The sequence below is a fragment of the Microcaecilia unicolor genome, chromosome 11, assembly GCF_901765095.1.
Source record: "Microcaecilia unicolor chromosome 11, aMicUni1.1, whole genome shotgun sequence".
NCBI lineage: Eukaryota > Metazoa > Chordata > Amphibia > Gymnophiona > Siphonopidae > Microcaecilia > Microcaecilia unicolor.
The window spans coordinates 96,256,893-96,277,957 of NC_044041.1; the positions used below are offsets into that span (position 1 = coordinate 96,256,893).

General features: G+C 47.9%; 1 protein-coding gene across 1 annotated transcript in view; it reads left to right on the top strand.

The window, feature by feature from the left end:
* The window catches only part of CALR3 (calreticulin 3), a 171,573-nt gene that overhangs the window by 73,256 nt on the left and 77,252 nt on the right, over window positions 1–21,065 (top strand). Inside the window, exon 4 of the mRNA XM_030219931.1 lies at window positions 16,366–16,460. Coding sequence (XP_030075791.1) covers window positions 16,366–16,460 — 95 coding nt within the window. The remainder of the gene's footprint in view (window positions 1–16,365; window positions 16,461–21,065) is intronic.

Sequence of the window (21,065 nt, forward strand, 5' to 3'; positions counted from 1 at the left end):
CAGTTCTTCTATTTCTGCATGAGGAAAAGGCGTTTTTTTTCTTGTTCTCTCATTCACCTGGTTAAAGAGCTGTTTTTTGTGCCTTCTGGCAAATTTTTTCCGTCACTTGATACACTGCCTTTAAGGTAGCAATTTATTTTTCTTTTTTTGTTTTATTTCTATTTTGAATAATATTAAACTTTTTATTGAGCAATCCATTACTCTTACAACAAGAACAACCATAAGACAACACATATACCCAAAATTCTATAAATAGGCGCTTGAAATTGTGTGCACAATTTAATTGATTAATGAGCCAATTAGCGCTGATAACTGGAATTAATTAAAAATTAAATACGCATTTTTAGACACCGGTACCTGCACGTAAAGTTTACATGCGGCTCCATAAAGGTACAAACATTGGCGGGTTAGGGGCAGTCCCCACAATTTATGCACACTGTATAGAATAAGGGGGATCCGTGACTGACTTAGACATGAGGATTTACACCAGAGTTTAGTTACATCTAAAGTTAGATGTGGTTCCTGGCACTAAGTGCTATTCTACAAATAACACCTAACTATGGGTTCCTTTTACAGAGTGGTGGTAAGCCCAACGTGGGCTTACCACTAGCTCTTTCGGGACTACCGCCAGTCCAGTGTGGCCGCCGGTAGTAGCCCCACCCCAAGCGTTTGCCATTTCCAGGGGAAAAGAAAATCCCTAGAAATGGCTTGCGCAGCAATAACCTGGCTGTAATCAGGCATCGCTGTGTGCTGCCCGGTTAGCACCAGGTTAGTGTGGGTGCCCTTTTCGCCACCTGACTGGGTGGCAGTAAGGGCTTCTCATTGCATGGCCACGCGGTAAGAGTTCTCTTACCACGTGGCAATGTGTGCTGGGGGTTTTTTTTACCCACTGCGATTAAAAAGGGCCCTGTCGCATGGAAAAAACAGCCCCCGCTGCCAGAGCAGGGCCCTTTTTCCCCGCAGCTTGGTAAAAGGACCCCTTTGGTCACTGTTTATAGAATAGCACTTGGGGCACTTTTACAAAGCTCCGGGAGGGTTAACACGTGGGTAGTGCACGCCAAATCGGCACTACTGCCAGGGTAGCGTGTGCACCCAACGGTAATTCAAAGTTTGGCATGCGCCGAATCCAGTGGTAGAAAATATTTTTCTATTTTCTACCGCAGGGGCCGATCCCAGCAGTAATCGGCAGCATGGCCAAGTTGGCACACACTGTATGGTTACCCCTAGGTCAACTGTAAATAAGCCGTAAATAAGCGTGCACTAGTTTTATTTTTGCGCACATCCATTTCCCAACCCATTAAAAATGGCCTTTTCCCAGCCACAGTAGTAAATGACCCAGCGCGTGCTAAAAAGACGTACCCACACTACCGCCGGCCACTTTCTACAATGGCTTTGTAAAAGGACCCCTTAGCGCGTTTTTTTTCTGTGCTGATTTTTCAACACCGTTTATAGAATTTATTCTCCGAGGACAAGCAGGCTGCTTGTTCTCACGAATAGGGTGACGTCCACGGCAGCCCCTCCGATCGGAGATCTTCACTAGCAACAGCGTTTGCTAGCCCTCGCGTGCGCTTGCACCGTGCACATGCGCCACCGTCTTCCCGCCCGAACGCGCTCGTGTTCGTCAGTCTTCTTTTTTCCGTGGCTCAGGACGGCTGTTTTTCAGTCGGTCTGTGCCCCAAGGAGACCCCTCGCGTCTTTTTGCCGCGTTCTTCCGTTCGGAAGTGTCCGTTTTTTTCTCTTTTTCCGTCGTGTGTCTCTTAGTTAAAAAAAGAAACCTTCCCTTATGTCTAGTTTTTTCTTGTAAGTTTCTTTTCGTTGTCGGGCGCGGCCTTTTTCGCCCCCCTTACAGATTTTTTCTAAATTTTTTGGTGCCATTAGCCATCATCGCGAATTTTGACTTCGCCGATGTGATTTTTCCGCCCATGTCCTCGAAGCCTGCCAGCGGCTTCAAAAAGTGCACCCAGTGCAGTCGGACTATCTCCCTCACTGACAGGCACGTTTCATGCCTTCAGTGTCTGGGGGCCGGGCATCGCCCCCAGGCCTGTACTCTCTGCCTTCTCTTGAAGAAGCGGACTCAGGCGGCGAGATTGGTCCAGTGGAATCTGTTGTTCAGGGCCTCGTCCGGTGCTTCGACGTCTTCGGTACCGAGGTCATCGTCCGGTGCGTCGACGTCTGCGATACCCAGCTGTTCTGCCAGCGATCCAGCGTCTACGATACCGAGGTCATCAGTGGTATTGATGTCGTCGGAGGGTGCTTCGTCTTCCGGAGTGCAGGTGAGGGCTGTCCATTCCCCTGCTGGTGGCGGTGAGCCCTCGATTAGGTCTCCGCCTGCCTCGAGGGCTCCTGCAGTACAGGCCCCCCGGGATCGACCTCTTTCGGACCCGGCACACAGGAGACATTTGGATTCGATGTCCTCCTTGTGCTTCGCGCAAAGGCAAAGAAGCATCGTCATCGGTCACCTTCCAGACGTGGTACCGAGAGCTCTGGGTCGCCGGTGCCACCGGCACCCAAGCGTCGACATCGGGAGGACCGCTCACCCTCCATTCAGGAGGTGTCGATGCACTCCCCTGTGGACAGCCCGGTACCGCCTCCGCATCCTGGACAGATTCACAGCTCGTCGACGGTACCGGACTCCTTGCCTCTCTCGACAGCTGCTCTGAACGAGAGCCTCAGGGCCATCCTTCCAGGGATCCTGGAAGAGCTATTGTGCCCTTCTCCTCCGGTACCGGGGGTGCTTGCGCCGCCGGTACCGACGACTGAGGCGACGGCTGGGCCCTCGTCCGTGGTGAGGTCGGTACCGGCATCGGCTGCCTCCCAGGCGGACTCCCCGACGACATCGATGGAGGGAGCTCCATCACCGCCGGTACAGGAGTCTTCCTCTCGACGCTCCCACCGTGGCCATGTTCCTACGGAGTCGAGGCGGGCACAGCTTTGGACAGAAGTTCATGAACTGGTGTCCAACACCAATGGTGAGGCCTCGTGGGAAGCAGAGGAAGACATCAGATATTTCTCAGATAAGGAGTCTGACGGTCTTCCTTCTGATCCCACTCCCTCTCCTGAAAGACAGCTTTCTCCTCCTGAGAGTCTATCTTTTGCGGCCTTTGTCCGGGAAATGTCTACGGCCATTCCCTTCCCTGTGGTTACGGAGGATGAGCCAAGGGCTGAAATGTTTGAGCTTTTGGACTATCCTTCGCCAACTAAGGAATCGTCCACAGTATCCATGCATCATGTCCTCAAGAAGACATTGCTGGCGAACTGGGCGAAGCCGCTAACTAATCCCCACATTCCCAAGAAGATCGAATCCCAGTATCGGATCCATGGGGACCCGGGGTTGATGCGGACTCAGTTGCCTCACGACTCTGGTGTGGTGGATCTGGCCCTTAAGAAGGTCAAGAGTTCTAGAGAGTATGCTTCGGCACCCCGGGCAAAGACTAGAACCTTGGATTCTTTTGAGAGGAAGGCCTACCATTCTGCAATGCTCATTTCCAAAATTCAGTCCTACCAGCTCTATACATGCATTCATGTGCGGCAGTTGGCGGACTTGGTGGACAAGCTCCTCTCTGAGCAAGCCAAGCCTTTTCAGCAGGTGGTCAGGCAGCTGAAGGCGTGTCGTAAATTCCTGGCCAGGGGTGTTTACGATACTTTTGATGTCGCGTCCAGGGCCGCTGCTCAAGGTGTGGTGATGCGCAGACTCTCATGGCTGCGTGCCTCAGACCTGGAGAATAGGCTCCAACAGCGGATAGCGGACTCTCCTTGCCGGGGGGATAATATTTTTGGAGGAAAGGTTGAACAGGTGGAAGAACAGCTCTACCAGCGGGACACCGCTTTCGACAAATTCTCCCGCCAGACGCCTTCAGCATCTACCTCAACTGGTAGACGTTTTTATGGGGGAAGGTGGACTGTTACCTATTCTTCTAATAAGCGTAGGTACAATCCTCCTTCTCGCCAGCCTGCTGCCCAGGCCAAACCCCAGCGCGCTCGTTCTCGTCAACAGCGTGCGCCTCCACAGACCCCTGCAGCTCCCCAGCAAAAGCAAGGGACTGGCTCCAGCAGAGCATAGCCGCAATCAAAGTGTCCGTGCCGGACGATCTACCGGTCGGGGGGAGGTTAAAATTTTTTCACCAAAGGTGGCCTCTCATAACCTCCGACCAGTGGATTCTTCAAATAGTCTGGCTAGGATACTCCCTCAATTTGCTCACAAAGCCTCCAAATTGCCCACCGGGAGCTCAGTCCTTCAGCTTCCAGCACAAGCAGGTATTTGCCCTTCTCAGCGCCAATGCGGTCGAGCCCGTGCCACCGGGGCAAGAAGGGCTGGGATTCTATTCCAGGTACTTCCTTGTGGAAAAGAAAACAGGGGAGATGCGTCCCATCCTAGACCTAAGGGCCATGAACAAATATCTGGTCCGAGAAAAGTTCAGGATGCTTTCCCTGGGCACCCTTCTCCCCATGATTCAAGAAAACGATTGGCTATGCTCTCTGGACTTAAAGGATGCTTACACTCATATCTCGATACTGCCAGCTCACAGACAGTATCTTCGATTCCGTCTAGGAATACAGCACTTTCAGTATTGTGTGCTACCCTTTGGTCTCGCCTCCGCGCCCAGGGTGTTCACAAAATGCCTGGCTGTCGTAGCGGCGTCTCTACGCAGACTGGGAGTGCATGTGTTTCCTTACCTCGACTATTGGCTGGTGAAGAACACCTCCAAGGCAGGAGCTCTACAGTCCATGCAGATGACTATTCAACTCCTGGAGCTACTAGGGTTTGTAATAAATTATCCAAAGTCCCACCTTCTTCCGGTTCAAAAACTCGAATTCATAGGAGCTCTGCTGGATTCTCAGACAGCTCGTGCCTACCTTTCGGAAGTGAGGGCCGACAATCTTCTGTCCCTCGTTTCCTGGGTGCGGGCGTCTCAGCAGATCACAGCTCGGCAGATGTTGAGATTGCTCGGCCACATGGCCTCCACAGTTCATGTGACTCCCATGGCCCGTCTTCACATGAGATCAGTTCAATGGACCCTAGCTTCCCAGTGGTACCAAGCTGCTGGGGATCTAGAGGATGTAGTCTAGCTGCCCACCACTTTTCTTCAATCCCTGCAGTGGTGGACAATTCGGTCCAATTTGACTCTGGGACGTCCCTTCCAAATTCCTCAGCCGCAAAAAGTGCTGACAATGGATGCGTCTCTCCTGGGATGGGGAGCTAATGTCGATGGGCTTCACACTCAAGGGAGTTGGTCCCTCCAGGAACAGGTTCTACAGATCAATCTCCTGGAGTTACGAGCGGTCTGGAACGCTCTAAGGGCTTTCAGGGATCGGCTGTCCCATCAAATTATTCAAATTCAGACAGACAACCAGGTTGCCATGTATTACATCAACAAGCAGGTGGGCACCGGATCTCGCCCTCTGTGTCAGGAGGCCGTCAGAATGTGGCTTTGGGCTCACCGATACGGCATGTGTCTTCAGGCCACATATCTGGCAGGCGTAAACAACAGTCTGGCCGACAGGTTGAGCAGGATCATGCAACCTCACGAGTGGTCGCTCAATTCCAAAGTGGTACACGAGATCTTCCAAGCGTGGGGCACCCCCTTGGTGGATCTTTTCGCTACCCGAGCCAACCACAAGGTCCCTCAGTTCTGTTACAGACTTCAGGCCCAAGGCAGGCTAGCGTCGGATGCCTTTCTCCTGGATTGGGGGGAAGGCCTCCTGTATGCTTATTCTCCCATACCTTTGGTGGGGAAGACTTTGCTGAAACTCAGGCAAGACCGAGGCACAATGATTCTGATCGCTCCTTTTTGGCCGCATCAGATCTGGTTCCCTCTTCTTCTGGAGTTGTCCTCCGAAGAACCGTGGAGATTGGAGTGTTTTCTGACCCTCATTACTCAGAACGAGGGGGCGCTTCTGCATCCCAACCTCCGGTCTCTTGCTTTCACGGCCTGGATGTTGAGAGCGTAGATTTTGCCTCCTTGGGTCTCTCCGAGGGTGTCTCCCGGGTCTTGCTTGCTTCCAGGAAAGATTCCACTAAAAAGAGTTACTTCTTTCTTTGGCGGAGGTTTTCCGTCTGGTGTGACAACAAGGCCCTAGATCCTCGCTCTTGTCCTACACAGACCCTGCTTGCATACCTGCTGCACTTGTCTGAGTCTGGTCTTAAGACCAACTCTGTAAGAGTTCATCTTAGTGCGATTAGTGCATACCATTACCGTGTGGAAGGTAAGCCGATCTCGGGACAGCCTTTAGTTGTTCGCTTCATGAGAGGTTTGCTTTGGTCAAAGCCCCCCATCAAACCTCCTACAGTGTCATGGGATCTCAATGTCATTCTCACCCAGCTGATGAAACCTCCTACTCACAAATCTGGTCACTGTCTTGATCTCGTCCTCTCTTCTACCTGCTCGCCCTCCAATTTCTGCGCCTCTGCTCTTCCCATTTCTGACCATCACCTGATCACATTCACACTTCATCACCCTCCCCCTCAGTCCCGCCCAACACTAACCACTACCTCCAGGAATCTCCAGGCTATTGACCCCCCCACCTTATCCTCTAGTATCTCTGATCTCCTCCCATCCATCATGTCCTCCGAGTCTGTCGACAAGGCTGTTTCCACTTACAATGCCACTCTCTCCTCTGCCCTAGACACCCTTGCACCGTCCGTTTCCCGTCCCACAAGGCGCACTAATCCCCAGCCCTGGCTTAACCCTTGCACCCGTTACCTTCGCTCCTGCACCCGATCAGCTGAACGCCTATGGAGGAAATCTCGCACCCATACTGACTTCATTCACTACAAATTCATGCTGTCCTCCTTCCAGTCCTCCCTGTTCCTCGCCAAACAGGACTATTACACCCAATTGACTAATTCCCTCAGCTCTAAACCTCATCGCCTCTTCGCCACCCTCCTCAAAGTACCCTCCGCTCCCACCCCCCTCACTCTCTCCTCAATCACTGGCTGACTACTTCCGGGACAAGGTCCAGATGATCAACCTCGAATTCACCACTAAACCTCCTCCTCTTCATCCTATCACCCACTCACTCAACCAACCAACACAGGCCTCCTTCTCCTCTTTTCCTGATATCACCGAAGAGGAAACCGCCCATCTTCTCTCCTCCTCGAAATGCACCACCTGTTCCTCAGACCCCATCCCCACCAACTTACTTAACACCATCTCTCCTACTATCACCCCCCCCCCCCCCCCCCATCTGTCATATCCTCAACCTCTCTCTCTCCACTGCAACTGTCCCTGACACCTTCAAGCATGCTGTAGTCACACCTCTACTCAAAAAACCTTCACTCGACCCTACCTGTCCCTCCAACTACCGCCCCATTTCCCTCCTACCCTTCCTCTCCAAAATACTTGAACGCGCGCCGTTCACAGCCGTTGCCTTGATTTTCTCGCCTCTCATGCCATCCTCGATCCGCTTCAATCTGGCTTTCGCCCATTACACTCGACAGAAACGGCATTATCCAAAGTCTGCAATGACCTGCTCCTCGCCAAATCCAAAGGTCATTACTCCATCCTCATTCTCCTCGACCTATCCGCCGCTTTTGACACTGTCAATCACAACTTACTTCTCGACACACTGTCCTCTTTTGGGTTCCAGGGCTCTGTCCTCTCCTGGTTCTCCTCTTATCTCTCCCATCGTACCTTCAGAGTACACTCTCATGGTTCTTCCTCCACCCCTAACCCGCTCTCTGTTGGTGTCCCTCAGGGTTCTGTCCTTGGACCCCTTCTTTTCTCAATCTACACCTCTTCCCTGGGCTCCCTGATCTTGTCTCATGGCTTCCACTATCATCTTTATGCTGACGACACCCAGCTTTATCTCTCCACACCAGACATCACTGCGGAAACCCAGGCCAAAGTATCGACCTGCTTATCCAACATTGCTGCCTGGATGTCCAACTGCCACCTGAAACTGAACATGGCCAAGACCGAACTTCTTGTCTTTACACCCAAACCCACTTCTCCTCTACCTCCACTCTCTATCTCTGTTGATAACACCCTCATCGTCCCCGTCTCATCTGCCTGCAACCTCGGTGTCATCTTCGACTCCTCCCTCTCCTTCTCTGTGCATATCCAGCAGATAGCCAAGACCTGTCACTTCTTCCTCTATAACATTAGCAAAATTCGCCCTTTCCTCTCTGAGCACACCACCCGAACTCTCATCCACTCTCTCATTACCTCTCGCCTTGACTACTGTAACCTACTCCTCACTGGTCTCCCACTTAGCCACCTATCCCCCCTTCAATCCGTTCAGAACTCTGCTGCACGTCTTATCTTCCGCCTGAACCGATACACTCATATCACCCCTCTCCTCAAGTCACTTCATTGGCTTCCGATCAGGTACCGCATTCAGTTCAAGCTTCTGCTACTAACCTACAAATGCACTTGATCTGCAGCCCCTCCTTACCTCTCAACCCTCATCTCCCCTTACGTTCCTACCCGTAACCTCCACTCTCAAGACAAATCCCTCCTTTCAGTACCCTTCTCCACCACCGCCAACTCCAGGCTCTGCCCTTTCTGCCTCACTTCACCCCATGCGTGGAACAAACTCCCCGAGCCCATACGCCAGGCCCCCTCCCTGCCCATCTTCAAATCACTGCTTAAAGCCCTCCTCTTCAATGTCGCCTTCGGCACCTAACCACTACACCTCTACTCAGGTAATCCAGACTGCTCCAACTTGACATTTCGTTCTTTAGATTGTAAGCTTCTTTGAGCAGGGACCGTCCTTCTTTGTTAATTTGTACAGCGCTGCGTAACCCTAGTAGCGCTCTAGAAATGTTAAGTAGTAGTAGTAAGTACTTGACCTGGAAGGTCATTTTCTTGGTGGCTGTTACTTCAGCTCGTAGGGTCAGTGAGCTTCAGGCCTTGGTAGTCCATGCACCTTATATCAAGTTTCATCATAACAGAGTAGTCCTCCGCACTCACCCTAAGTTCCTGCCAAAGGTGGTGTCGGAGTTCCATCTGAACCAGTCAATTGTCTTGCCAACATTCTTTCCCCGTCCTCATACCCGCCCTGCTGAATGCCAGCTGCACACATTGGACTGCAAACGAGCATTGGCCTTCTATCTGGAGCGGACACAGCCCCACAGACAGTCCGCCCAATTGTTTGTTTCTTTTGATCCCAACAGAAGGGGAGTGGCTGTCGGGAATCGCACCATATCCAATTGGCTAGCAGATTGCATTTCCTTCGCTTATGCCCAGTCTGGGCTGACTCTTGAGGGTCATGTCACGGCTCGTATTGTTAGAGCCATGGCAGCATCAGTGGCCCACTTGAAGTCAGCCACTATTGAAGAGATTTGCAAGGCTGCGACGTGGTCATCCGTCCACACATTCACATCTCATTACTGCCTTCAGCAGGATACCCGACGCGACAGTCGCAGTCCGTGCTGCAGAATCTGTTTGGGGTTTAGAATCCAACTCCACCCCCCCTAGGCCTATTTTTATTCTGTTCCAGGCTGCACTCTCAGTTAGTTGGATAAGTTTAGGTCAATCTCAGTTATGTCCTCGCCATTGCGAGGCCCAATTGACCCTGTTTGTTGTTTTGAGTGAGCCTGGGGGCTAGGGATACCCCATTCGTGAGAACAAGCAGCCTGCTTGTCCTCGGAGAAAGCGAAAGCTACATACCTGTAGAAGGTATTCTCCGAGGACAGCAGGGTGATTGTTCTCACCAACCCGCCCACCTCCCCTTTGGAGTTGTGTCTTCCCTTGTCTATGTCTTTGCTATGTACTAGACTGACGAACACGAGTGCGTTCGGGCGGGAAGATGGTCGCGCATGCACACGCGAGGGCTAGCAAACGCTGTTGCTAGTGAAGATCTCCGATCGGAGGGGCTGCCGTGGACGTCACCCTATTCGTGAGAACAATCAGCCTGCTGTCCTCGGAGAATACCTTCTACAGGTACAGTGGGGGAAATAAGTATTTGATCCCTTGCTGATTTTGTAAGTTTGCCCACTGACAAAGACATGAGCAGCCCATAATTGAAGGGTAGGTTATTGGTAACAGTGAGAGATAGCACATCACAAATTAAATCCGGAAAATCACATTGTGGAAAGTATATGAATTTATTTGCATTCTGCAGAGGGAAATAAGTATTTGATCCCCCACCAACCAGTAAGAGATCTGGCCCCTACAGACCAGGTAGATGCTCCAAATCAACTCGTTACCTGCATGACAGACAGCTGTCGGCAATGGTCACCTGTATGAAAGACACCTGTCCACAGACTCAGTGAATCAGTCAGACTCTAACCTCTACAAAATGGCCAAGAGCAAGGAGCTGTCTAAGGATGTCAGGGACAAGATCATACACCTGCACAAGGCTGGAATGGGCTACAAAACCATCAGTAAGACGCTGGGCGAGAAGGAGACAACTGTTGGTGCCATAGTAAGAAAATGGAAGAAGTACAAAATGACTGTCAATCGACAAAGATCTGGGGCTCCACGCAAAATCTCACCTCGTGGGGTATCCTTGATCATGAGGAAGGTTAGAAATCAGCCTACAACTACAAGGGGGGAACTTGTCAATGATCTCAAGGCAGCTGGGACCACTGTCACCACGAAAACCATTGGTAACACATTACGACATAACGGATTGCAATCCTGCAGTGCCCGCAAGGTCCCCCTGCTCTGGAAGGCACATGTGACGGCCCGTCTGAAGTTTGCCAGTGAACACCTGGATGATGCCGAGAGTGATTGGGAGAAGGTGCTGTGGTCAGATGAGACAAAAATTGAGCTCTTTGGCATGAACTCAACTCGCCGTGTTTGGAGGAAGAGAAATGCTGCCTATGACCCAAAGAACACCGTCCCCACTGTCAAGCATGGAGGTGGAAATGTTATGTTTTGGGGGTGTTTCTCTGCTAAGGGCACAGGACTACTTCACCGCATCAATGGGAGAATGGATGGGGCCATGTACCGTACAATTCTGAGTGACAACCTCCTTCCCTCCGCCAGGGCCTTAAAAATGGGTCATGGCTGGGTCTTCCAGCACGACAATGACCCAAAACATACAGCCAAGGCAACAAAGGAGTGGCTCAGGAAGAAGCACATTAGGGTCATGGAGTGGCCTAGCCAGTCACCAGACCTTAATCCCATTGAAAACTTATGGAGGGAGCTGAAGATGCTAGTTGCCAAGCGACAGCCCAGAACTCTTAATGATTTAGAGATGATCTGCAAAGAGGAGTGGACCAAAATTCCTCCTGACATGTGTGCAAACCTCATCATCAACTACAGAAGACGTCTGACCGCTGTGCTTGCCAACAAGGGTTTTGCCACCAAGTATTAGGTCTTGTTTGCCAGAGGGATTAAATACTTATTTCCCTCTGCAGAATGCAAATAAATTCATATAATTTCCACAATGTGATTTTCCGGATTTAATTTGTGATGTGCTATCTCTCACTGTTACCAATAACCTACCCTTCAATTATGGGCTGCTCATGTCTTTGTCAGTGGGCAAACTTACAAAATCAGCAAGGGATCAAATACTTATTTCCCCCACTGTATGTAGCCTTCGCTTTCTGCAATGCTATGTGAATCTGACAAAATAGTCAACAGCCAAAAATAGGGATTGTTCCTTTCAGTGTTTCTAAAATATTTCTCTGATACCCCCATCCCAAACCATATCTCTGTATGTTCTGAGCCGCAAAATGTATTAATATACCCACCAACAGACAGACAGCTAAATCTACCTTTACTTCCATATCTTTATGCACACTCACACACACACACACACATATATATATATATATATATACACACACACATACACATGATCTGTTCACTAGAGGGAGTGCCAATGGGGAAACCAGTGTATGACCTGAAGGGGCCACTAGAGGGAGCTCCAGAAAAGGCTAGGAATATAGAGGCCAGGGATGGCCCTAGTAGAGGATTCCCTTTAAGAACAAAACACCCAGTAGAAGGTTCTGGACCCTTCCGGAGCCAGGAGGAGGGGCCCAGAAGGGGTGTGGTGGGTTATTAGCAGCCCTATAAAGACCACCTTCCAGGAGGAGTTAGGAGAGAGAAAGTTAAGAGGCCTCAAGGATACTGAGCGACTCGTGAGCGGACTCACAGGAGATGGACCAAGACAGGCTGAAATCCCAGGGATCAGACCCCAAAGAGATGGTCCATAAAGAATGAGAAGGAAGGATGGCAGAGGGAAAGAGAAAATCAAGTCAGGCTGGAAATTCTGGGGTCTGGTCCCCAAAGGAAAGAATCCCTAAAGAACAGATAACTTCAAATTTCTAATGACCTTTATAAATCACCAATATTTTTTATACAATTATCAACACATGAACAATCTATTACATTTCATTTATTCCTGCTTTAGAAACATGAACAGATTAAATCTTGTGAACAATTCGACTCATCTGCATCACAGCAGAGTATTCTCGACTAAAGTTCAAAGAAGTCAACCAATATTTGAATAATTGTTCGTTCTAATCCCAGTCCGTACATTGACAGCTGATGCCAAACTCTTATTGTCTATGGACTCTCCGAACAATATATATCAGTTCTTCTGCCACATTCGTGGTTAACTGTCAGTACCTTCAATTGTCCAAATACTGTCCACATACTGGTCAAAAAAACAGATTTAGTTCACATATTGTCGAAAATCCAGTGATTCAACTACAAATCTCCAATTGCAAATGTCTGTAGCATGTCTCAGTCTTTCCAACCAAAATCCTGGATCCCAACACAGGCCGTGTTTCAATCATTACTTCTTCTTTCTAAGGTCGTGTCTTTTATAACAGTAACTTGTACTGCCTGTGTTTGAGTCACTGTTTGTTCAACCCCTGTCAAGATCCAACAACAGATTTAATTTCTTGATAATCTTTTTCAACCTGCATCACCCTCTTTTCCACATTAGTCATTTGCAATGAGTGACCTTCATCTACCAGGCGAATTGATTTAGCAAAGTCTGATGTTGCCAGCCAAATTGTATCTAAAATCATAACTGTGGGTTTAATTCTCAAAGACTCCAGAAGCGTTCCAGTGACTCAACCAGAAATTCCTACCTCTGAGCCTCCTCATGCTCCTCCCCACCCAAAAAAAAAAAATCCTATCTCTGAGCCTCCTCAGAGGTTTGGGCAGAGACAGGAGAATTTCCCTCTGCAGATGTCACTGTCGCCTCCGCCACTGGAGATTATGCAGGCAGACTCAGCATCTGCCTCTAAAGATCTTCCTGACTGCTTGGAGTCTAGACGACTCCCTGCTGCTCCTCTGGTGCCAGGCTTCAATGTGCAGAAATCGTTGAGCTTGCAGCACATGGCTTCAGGGGAGGAGTTCTATGATCCAGGCTCAGGCACGCCTACCCCATATGCTCAAAATTCCCCATGCCACCATAGCATCTCCATTACTCTCTGGTTGTTTGCCTGAAGCTATTGCTCCCCTTGTGGAGGTCTAGTATAAGTGCAGTATTACCATATTTTGCATCTGTTTATAGCTGGTCACAGCCGAATAGCAGTGAGAGTACCAGTAGACGTGTTGCCAAAATATTTGGTCCGTTGCCTTACCCATCCACAGCTCCCAGGCTTTTTCCATGGGAATTGAACTCTGAGATATGTCTGAAATTCAGATGTCTATAGATACGGAACACTTTTGTTATTTTATGTAGTGGCATAGCTAGGTGGGGCCACGGGGGCCTGCCCCCCCCCCCAAATTTCATCTGGGCCCCTGGTTTTGCTGGCAGGGCGGCAAACTAAAATTTGCCCCCCCCCCCACCTTGGGCTCGCCCCCTCCCACCGCGAGGTCTGGCTACACCCCTGATTTTATGTGAAAGTCCCCTAAATAACGTTTTCTCTAGACTAGAAGACTTCCTCAGAAAGTTTTTCTTGGTATCTACTGATTAAGAAGTCTAACATTTGAAAGTACTGAAAAAGGGGGATTTTTCCAGTTATGGGATCCTACAGTTGCTTCAGTGACATAAATTTCCCCTGGACAAATAAGTCAGCACACCTCTGCAGCCCTAACTGCTCCAATTTGTTCCGAAGAGGACAAATATATATTCTGTGGAGAAAGGAAAATGATCCTGCAAGAGTAAGGAGTTCAGTTTTCCAGCTATCCCTCCTCCTCTTTACTTCCTTCCAGATTTTCTCTAGGGGGCCCAATAGGGGGTAGCCAGTCAAACTTGCCCTGTCTCCTTCTCTTACCACTCTTCCTCTTTCGTGTTGCTCAAATATGGACCTTGGTGCTGAGAATTCCATCTCAGTTGGCACCCAGTGCTTCTCTATATCCCTGTCATGGTAGTCCTTCATAGCCTCTATTACTGTGGCCTTATAATACTTCCTGAGATTGGGTAGTCCCATTCTCCCTTCCTCCTTTTAAAACTGATTTTTGCTCCCCTTCCAAATAGAAATTTTTAGCATTCTATCCCATATTGAAATTTTTCTTCAGAATGTCTATGGGCAGTTGAGAGAACAAAAATAAACATTTGGGGAGAATCATTGGTTTAATCATTGCCACCCTCCCCCACCAGGTAAGAATCAGACGCTGCCATTGCCTCAAAATATCCATAAGGGGTAGTAGTTTAACTTATATAGCTCTGCACATCTGCGGCTAATTGAACCCCCCAAATATCAAAGCCCAAGTCATTATTTGGAAAGGAAAGCTAGCTGTCCATCACTTCATTCTCTGTGGCATTAAATAACAGAGCCACTGTTTTGTCTCAATTAATTTTAAGTTTAATCTGTTTTTTTATTGATTCCAGGTGAGCATAGATATTGATTTACAAAGGCAAAGAACTATTCACAAACGCCAAAATAGAATGTAGCCTATTAAATGCTAGGTTCAACTATATGAAGATCAAGCAACTACTCTATTGGCATAACAAAATATGAGGCAACAGAACAGAAATTTTACTTAGTACAGCCCTCCCATCATCCCCTCCCCCACCTAGCCTCTTTCCAATACAAACACAAGTTAGAAACAGTAAAGAACAATGTAACTTTGAACACCTCAGGTACAAGGAGTTTTGACTCACAACTCACCATAGCCAGTAAAGTCCAGACATCTCTCTTGAATCTACTACTACTACTACTACTACTTAACATTTCTAAAGCGCTACTAGAGTTACGCAGCGCTGTACAATTTAACATAGAGGGACGGTCCCTGCTCAAAGAGCTTACAATCTAAGAGACAAATGAACGGTCAGTCCGATAGGGGCGGTCAAAATGGGGCAGTCTGGATTTACTGAACGGTAAGAGTTAGGTGCCGAATGCAGCATTGAAGGAATCACACCTCTAAACACATACATTACACCCACATACTCCCCCAAAATGTAACTCCCCCCCAAAAAAGATAATAAAATAGAGGAAAATTGCCTAGCTACAAGGCAGAGGTGCCCCCACACTATAGTCAAGACACCTACTCGTTCTGAAACAAAAAGTCATTGTGAGCGGCTCTATGATCCCATGCTGTACGTAAAGGAGCAAGAAGATCAAGCACTTCCTCTTCCTGTACCACAGCAAAACTGCTGGGCACAATAATTTGCACATTGTCTTTCTGTCCTGAAGAAATGGAGTCCCCCCAAAGCCATTCTCCCTTGCAGGGATATTTGTCATTCTGATACTGGTGGGAGATCAGCTCTGCTCTCTGTAGCAACTCAAGCTGCCCTAGTCCCTGGACCCAGTTTCCTCGCATCTTGCCGCCGGTGAGCTTGCTTGGGATAGCAATCTGCCTTTACTAGGGAAACTGGTCGAATCCTTGCTTTAAGATTAGAAGCAGCATACAAGGATTTTAAAAAGGATCTGGCTTCCTTCAATGAAGTAAGGAATCTTGTCTTACCATTCACAGTGAACACCAATTTTGCTGTGAGCTACATCTCCACTTGCAGTCCGTTGCAGCTCTTTCTTGTACAGCCACCATTTCCTTCCTTCTTTTCTTTACTGTATCCAGACTTTAATCAGAAAAGATTCTCAGTTCCATATTTCATATTTGCACAGCTTGTCCAACTAGATTGTTTCATGGAAGTGCATTCTCGAATCTCAGGGATGTAGTTTGGGCAGATCTGATTGGGTTGCAGTGAATACATGTTTCTTTTATACAAAATACACATACTTATTTCTTTAGAGTGGGTGGAAAATTTATGTTTGAGAATTTGCACACTACTGGGGATAGTTCTGGGATAGTTAGGCTTCTATGTTGTCTTTTTAATAAATGCCTTTGTGGAACTTTGACATAGGTAGCTTATTATCAAATTATCCCTTTTAGTTATAAAATATAGTCTTTAGTTCTATATACTTAAATGCTGTTCTGTTAGCTTCATATGTTTAAATGCTGTTTTTAATTTGCATTTAAAAACATATGTATAATATGTTTATTGGTAGGTAGGAAATAAATGAAAATTAAGGACATTTTAAATGGACCAGATATTTTCATTTCTCTCTAGGACCAGATATTTGTGGACATGGAAGAAAGCTAGTTCATGTGATCTTACATTACAAGGGAGAAAACTATTCAGTCAAGAAAGAAATCAGGTGTAAGGTAAAATTTGGAAATGAAAAAGCTGTGAAGGCCCATTTTAAACATAATGTAGAAATCAGAATTGATATGTTCAGGTCAATATATGTGTAATTCTGGTATTATATTGGAAAAGGATCGACTGATGTAAAAGCTTTTCTAAAATATATGCAGGAGTGCATGTGTATTTGTCTGTGCATGCATGTAAGAGGAGCAGCCACTTTACAAGGATACACATTGAAAAACCAAATGAGTAGGCTGCTATTCCACAAGGAGGAGGAGTGGCCTAGTGGTTAGCGCACCCGTCTTCAAGTCCAGAGGTGGCTGGTTCAAATCCCACTGCTACTCCTTGTGATCTTGGGCAAGTCACTTAACCCTCCATTGCCTCAGGTACAAACTTAGATTGTGAGCCCTCCTGAGACAGAGAAATATTCAGTGTACCTGAATGTAACTCACCTTGAGCTACTACTGAAAAAGGTGTGAGCAAAAGCCAAATAATAATAACCTACAGATGTGAGTGTCAGCACATATTTTGTTGCAGGTATTTTTCTGTCCCCAACGGGCTTAGAATCTGTCAGGCCGATATTCAAAACAATTTAAATGGGCTGGAGAGGCACATGCCTGCTTAAGTTGCTTGAGGCTGCTCAACTACCAATATTGAGTGGCACTTAACCGGGCAGTGCCGCTGAATATTGGCTCTGACCAACCACATTTAAAGTAGGCAGGTCAGGGGTAGTACAGAGGGTGGAGTTTGGGAAGAGCTGACACTTATGCCAATGCCAATAATATTCAGTGTCAGCACCCATATAGCTAACTAGGTAAATTTAGGACTGTGAGTGTGTGGCAAGAGGTCGTGGCAGTCATTTTGTTGTGCTGAGAAAACAAGGCAAATGGTCCGTGAAATCCAACATGGAGAACAGAAGATAAGCAGACCATAGGAAAAACACATTTCTTATTTGCCACTTTTAACTGCCAGGTCTACATAAGGTTGCCTGACATGGCCGTGTTTCACTAAACGGCTGCCTCAGGGCAGGGGCGTAACCACGGGCGGGCCTGGGCGGGCCCAGGCCTACCCACTTTCCCTCCAGGCCCGCCCAGACAACATGCTCATAGCGAAGGGAGGGGTGGTCCACATCAGCTCCTTCCACTGTTAGACGAGATGACCCTAGCACCCAGCCTTAAAAAAAAAAACCAAAATCAGCGAAGCGCCTCGCATCGGCTCTGCACTGCTGTACAGCAAAAATTGCCTCGTCGTGTCGTCGGCCTTTCCTTCACTGTGTCCCGCCCTCTGATGTAACTTCCTTTTTCCACGAGGGCGGGACACAGTGAAGGAAAGGCCGACGACGCGATGAGGCAATTTTTGCTGTACAGCAGTGCAGAGCCAACGCGAGGCGCTTCGCCAATTTTGTTTTTTTTTAAGGCTGGGTGCTGGAAAAAAGGTTACATGTAGCTGCCCAAGATGCGGAGCAATTAGGAAGAGAAGAACGAGTTTGGAAAAACAAGTCAGGGAGCTTCAAGCAAAGTGTTCAGATCTGAAGAAGAGAGATATGAGCTGTGGCAAAGTGCGAGACAGCATGCAAACTGGTGGAAGAAGCAAACTTACAAAAAAGATCAAGTGAGATAATGTCATTTATTCATAAAAGCTGAATACTGAGGGGGCCTTTTTAGTAAGTTTAGTCCCTCACTTTGGTATTAACACAGAATTAACATGCTTTACAGTCTGTATGTTAACCACTGATTCAGTCCGGTTTTTATATATCTTAATAATACTGACTTCCTTGTTGAAATTTAAATAATTTGATTAATATTAACAAATATAGTGCATATCAGCTTTAAACATTGGCACAGCTTGGTTTAATGCAGAAATCTATGTTAACCTTTCACTTTCATGATTCTATTAACAGTACCTCTCTGTTTCAGAGTATTGGCACACTAATATGAATGCAAATACTAAGCCCTTCCTTCCTTCCTTCCTTCTTTCTTTCTTTCTTTCCTTCCTTCCTTCTGCTGTCCCTCCCCCCAGCCAGGGTTGCCAGGTAGAAATTTTTTTTCCAGCCCAATCCGGGCCAGAAACCAGCCCAAAACCCGCCCAAACACAAACCCCGCCCCTGACACCCCCACCCCCGCGTCACCGGCCCCGCCCCCGCCGTCACCGGCCCCGCCTCCCACGTCATCGGGCCCGCCTCCCTGTCATCAGCCCCGCCTCCTACGTCATCGGGCCCGCCTCCCCGTCATCAGCCCCCCGCCTCCCCATCATCGGCCCCGCCTCCCACGTCATCGGCCCCGCCCAAAACGTCACTAACCCCGCCCAAAAACGTCACTAACCCCGCCCCCCGCGGCCGAAAAAAATCAAAAAGCCGCCCGGAAGCCTAAAAAACCGCCCAAAAAAACCGCAACCCGCTACGGGCAAAAATTTCCCGCGGCGGGTCGCGGAAAACCGCCCAATTGGGCGGTAAAACCGCCCACCTGGCAACACTGCCCCCAGCAGTTTTCATAAGGATTGCCAGGCAGCCCAAGTATTGACAGGTCACCCCCCCCCCCCACACACACCACACACACACACACCATGCAGGACATCCCAAGGTTTTAAAGAGACTTGGAGCCCTGATTTCTCTTCTTCTTCACCAGAGCTTCAAGGGGAATTCCAGATCCTCTCTTTTAACTCCTTTAAACTGCTTGTAACGCCTAACCTTTATCACTTGTTCAGAACCCTTATTTTATAATCCTCACTTTAATATTCCCTTATCTCTTGTTTGTCCTGTTTGTCTGTCCTAATTAGATTATAGGCTCTTGTCGAGCAGGGACTGTCTCTTCATGTTCAAGTGTACAGCGCTGTGTACGTCTAGTAGCGCTAAAGAAATGATAAGTAGTAGTAGTAGTAGAAGAGGGTCGTCTGACAGTTGAAGGAGCTGGTAGGCAGGTGGGAACTGGGTCGGGGAGGGGAGCTCAGATGGGAGAAGGGGACTGGCTGATGCCAAACTATGGGGGAGGGGGAAGGGCCGGGTTGATGCCAAGCTACAGTTCTAGGCTGGAGATTTTGGGACAGTCCTGAATTTCTGACCATCCCATTGATATGGGACTTGCAGCACTGATTTCCATGGGCAGAATCAGGCACTGCAAATCCCACACTGATTTGGGTTATAAAGTTTAAATCAGGACTGCACAAAATCTCAACCCTGGAACTGGGTAATTTGCCATCTCTGTGATTTCTAATTTTTTGTGTTTTATTCTGCAGTTTGTAAGGGGTGGTCTGTTCTGCATGTGACCGACGTAAAAGATTCTGTGTGCATGTAGTTCGTGTGGGGATCTATATGAGTCTGACTTCTTTGGCTTTTTAAATGGGAATGTCAGTTTCAGAATTTACCTGTTTTATACAGCTTAATCAGGCATTTGCATTTGTTACAAAGCAAAGTTTGAAAGATATGTGCCATTGATATGTTTGCCTTATAGCAGTCATATTTGGTCAAGTTTAAGATATGGGATAAAATCACTATATTTAAAAATGTCAGTGTTCCATGAACCAGGTATGTTGTTTGTGTTAATGCAGGAGAGCTGTTGCACAGACTGTTTACTTAGAAATCCATCATCAAGTGCATTCTAAGGCATTATTAAGGAGTATCCCAAGAAACACTACTCACACCTAGTGCCCACCCATATCAGCTCTGGGCCCACCCAAAATGTCAGGTCTGGCTACGCCACTGCCTCAGGGGCAGATAAATACTAGCTGGTGTGAAATCCAAAGCTTCACCCAACTGATAAAAACAGTGTCTCCAACCTCTAAGTTAATCCAGGTTGGAGACACTAGTCCTTCATATCTTGCTTCTTTCGTTATCCCTTATGTTCCTACACGTACATTGTGGTCATTCATCTCTTATCACTTGGCTACCCCAGTTGTCCAGTGTGTCAGGTTGGAATCAACTGATCACATTGCCATTTTTTCTATTGCTGCAACACTTTGGAATTCCTTTCCCCCAGAAATTTGTTCAGAATAATCTATACCAAATTTAAGGCCCTGGTGTCTGTTCACTCAGGCTTTCTCAGAGGGGTCTGGGACCTGATGGGACTGGTTAGGCTACTTTGGGGCTCATTTTCAAAAGTAAAAAAAAATCAAAAAGTGGCATAAATCTGCATTTGGACGTTTTTCTTACAAAAACGTCCAAAGTGGTATTTTCGAAACCAATTTTGAAATGTTTTTCTATGAAGTGTGTAAAAGGTGTGTTCAAATCACAAGGGGGCTTGTCAGGGGTGTGTTAAGGGCATTCATAACACTTGGAGGTTTCTCTGCCATAATGGAACAAAAAAGAAAAAAATACAGGGCTATAAGTTGGACGTTTTGGTGTAGATGAACAAGCCACAAAAAAGTGCCCTAGATTACCACTGGAGGGAATCGGGGATGACCTCCCCTTACTTCCCCAGTGATCACTAACCTCCTTCTATCCCCCCATAAATGAGATTAAAAACATTATCAGTCTCTATGCTAGCCTCAGATGTTGTTCTCTGATCCATTAGAGCAGCATGCAGGTCCGTGGAGTAGTGTAGTGGTGGGTGCCGTGGACCCAGGCCTATACCTCCCCCTACACTTATGGTGGAAACTGTGAACCCTCCAAAACTCACCATAAACCCACTATA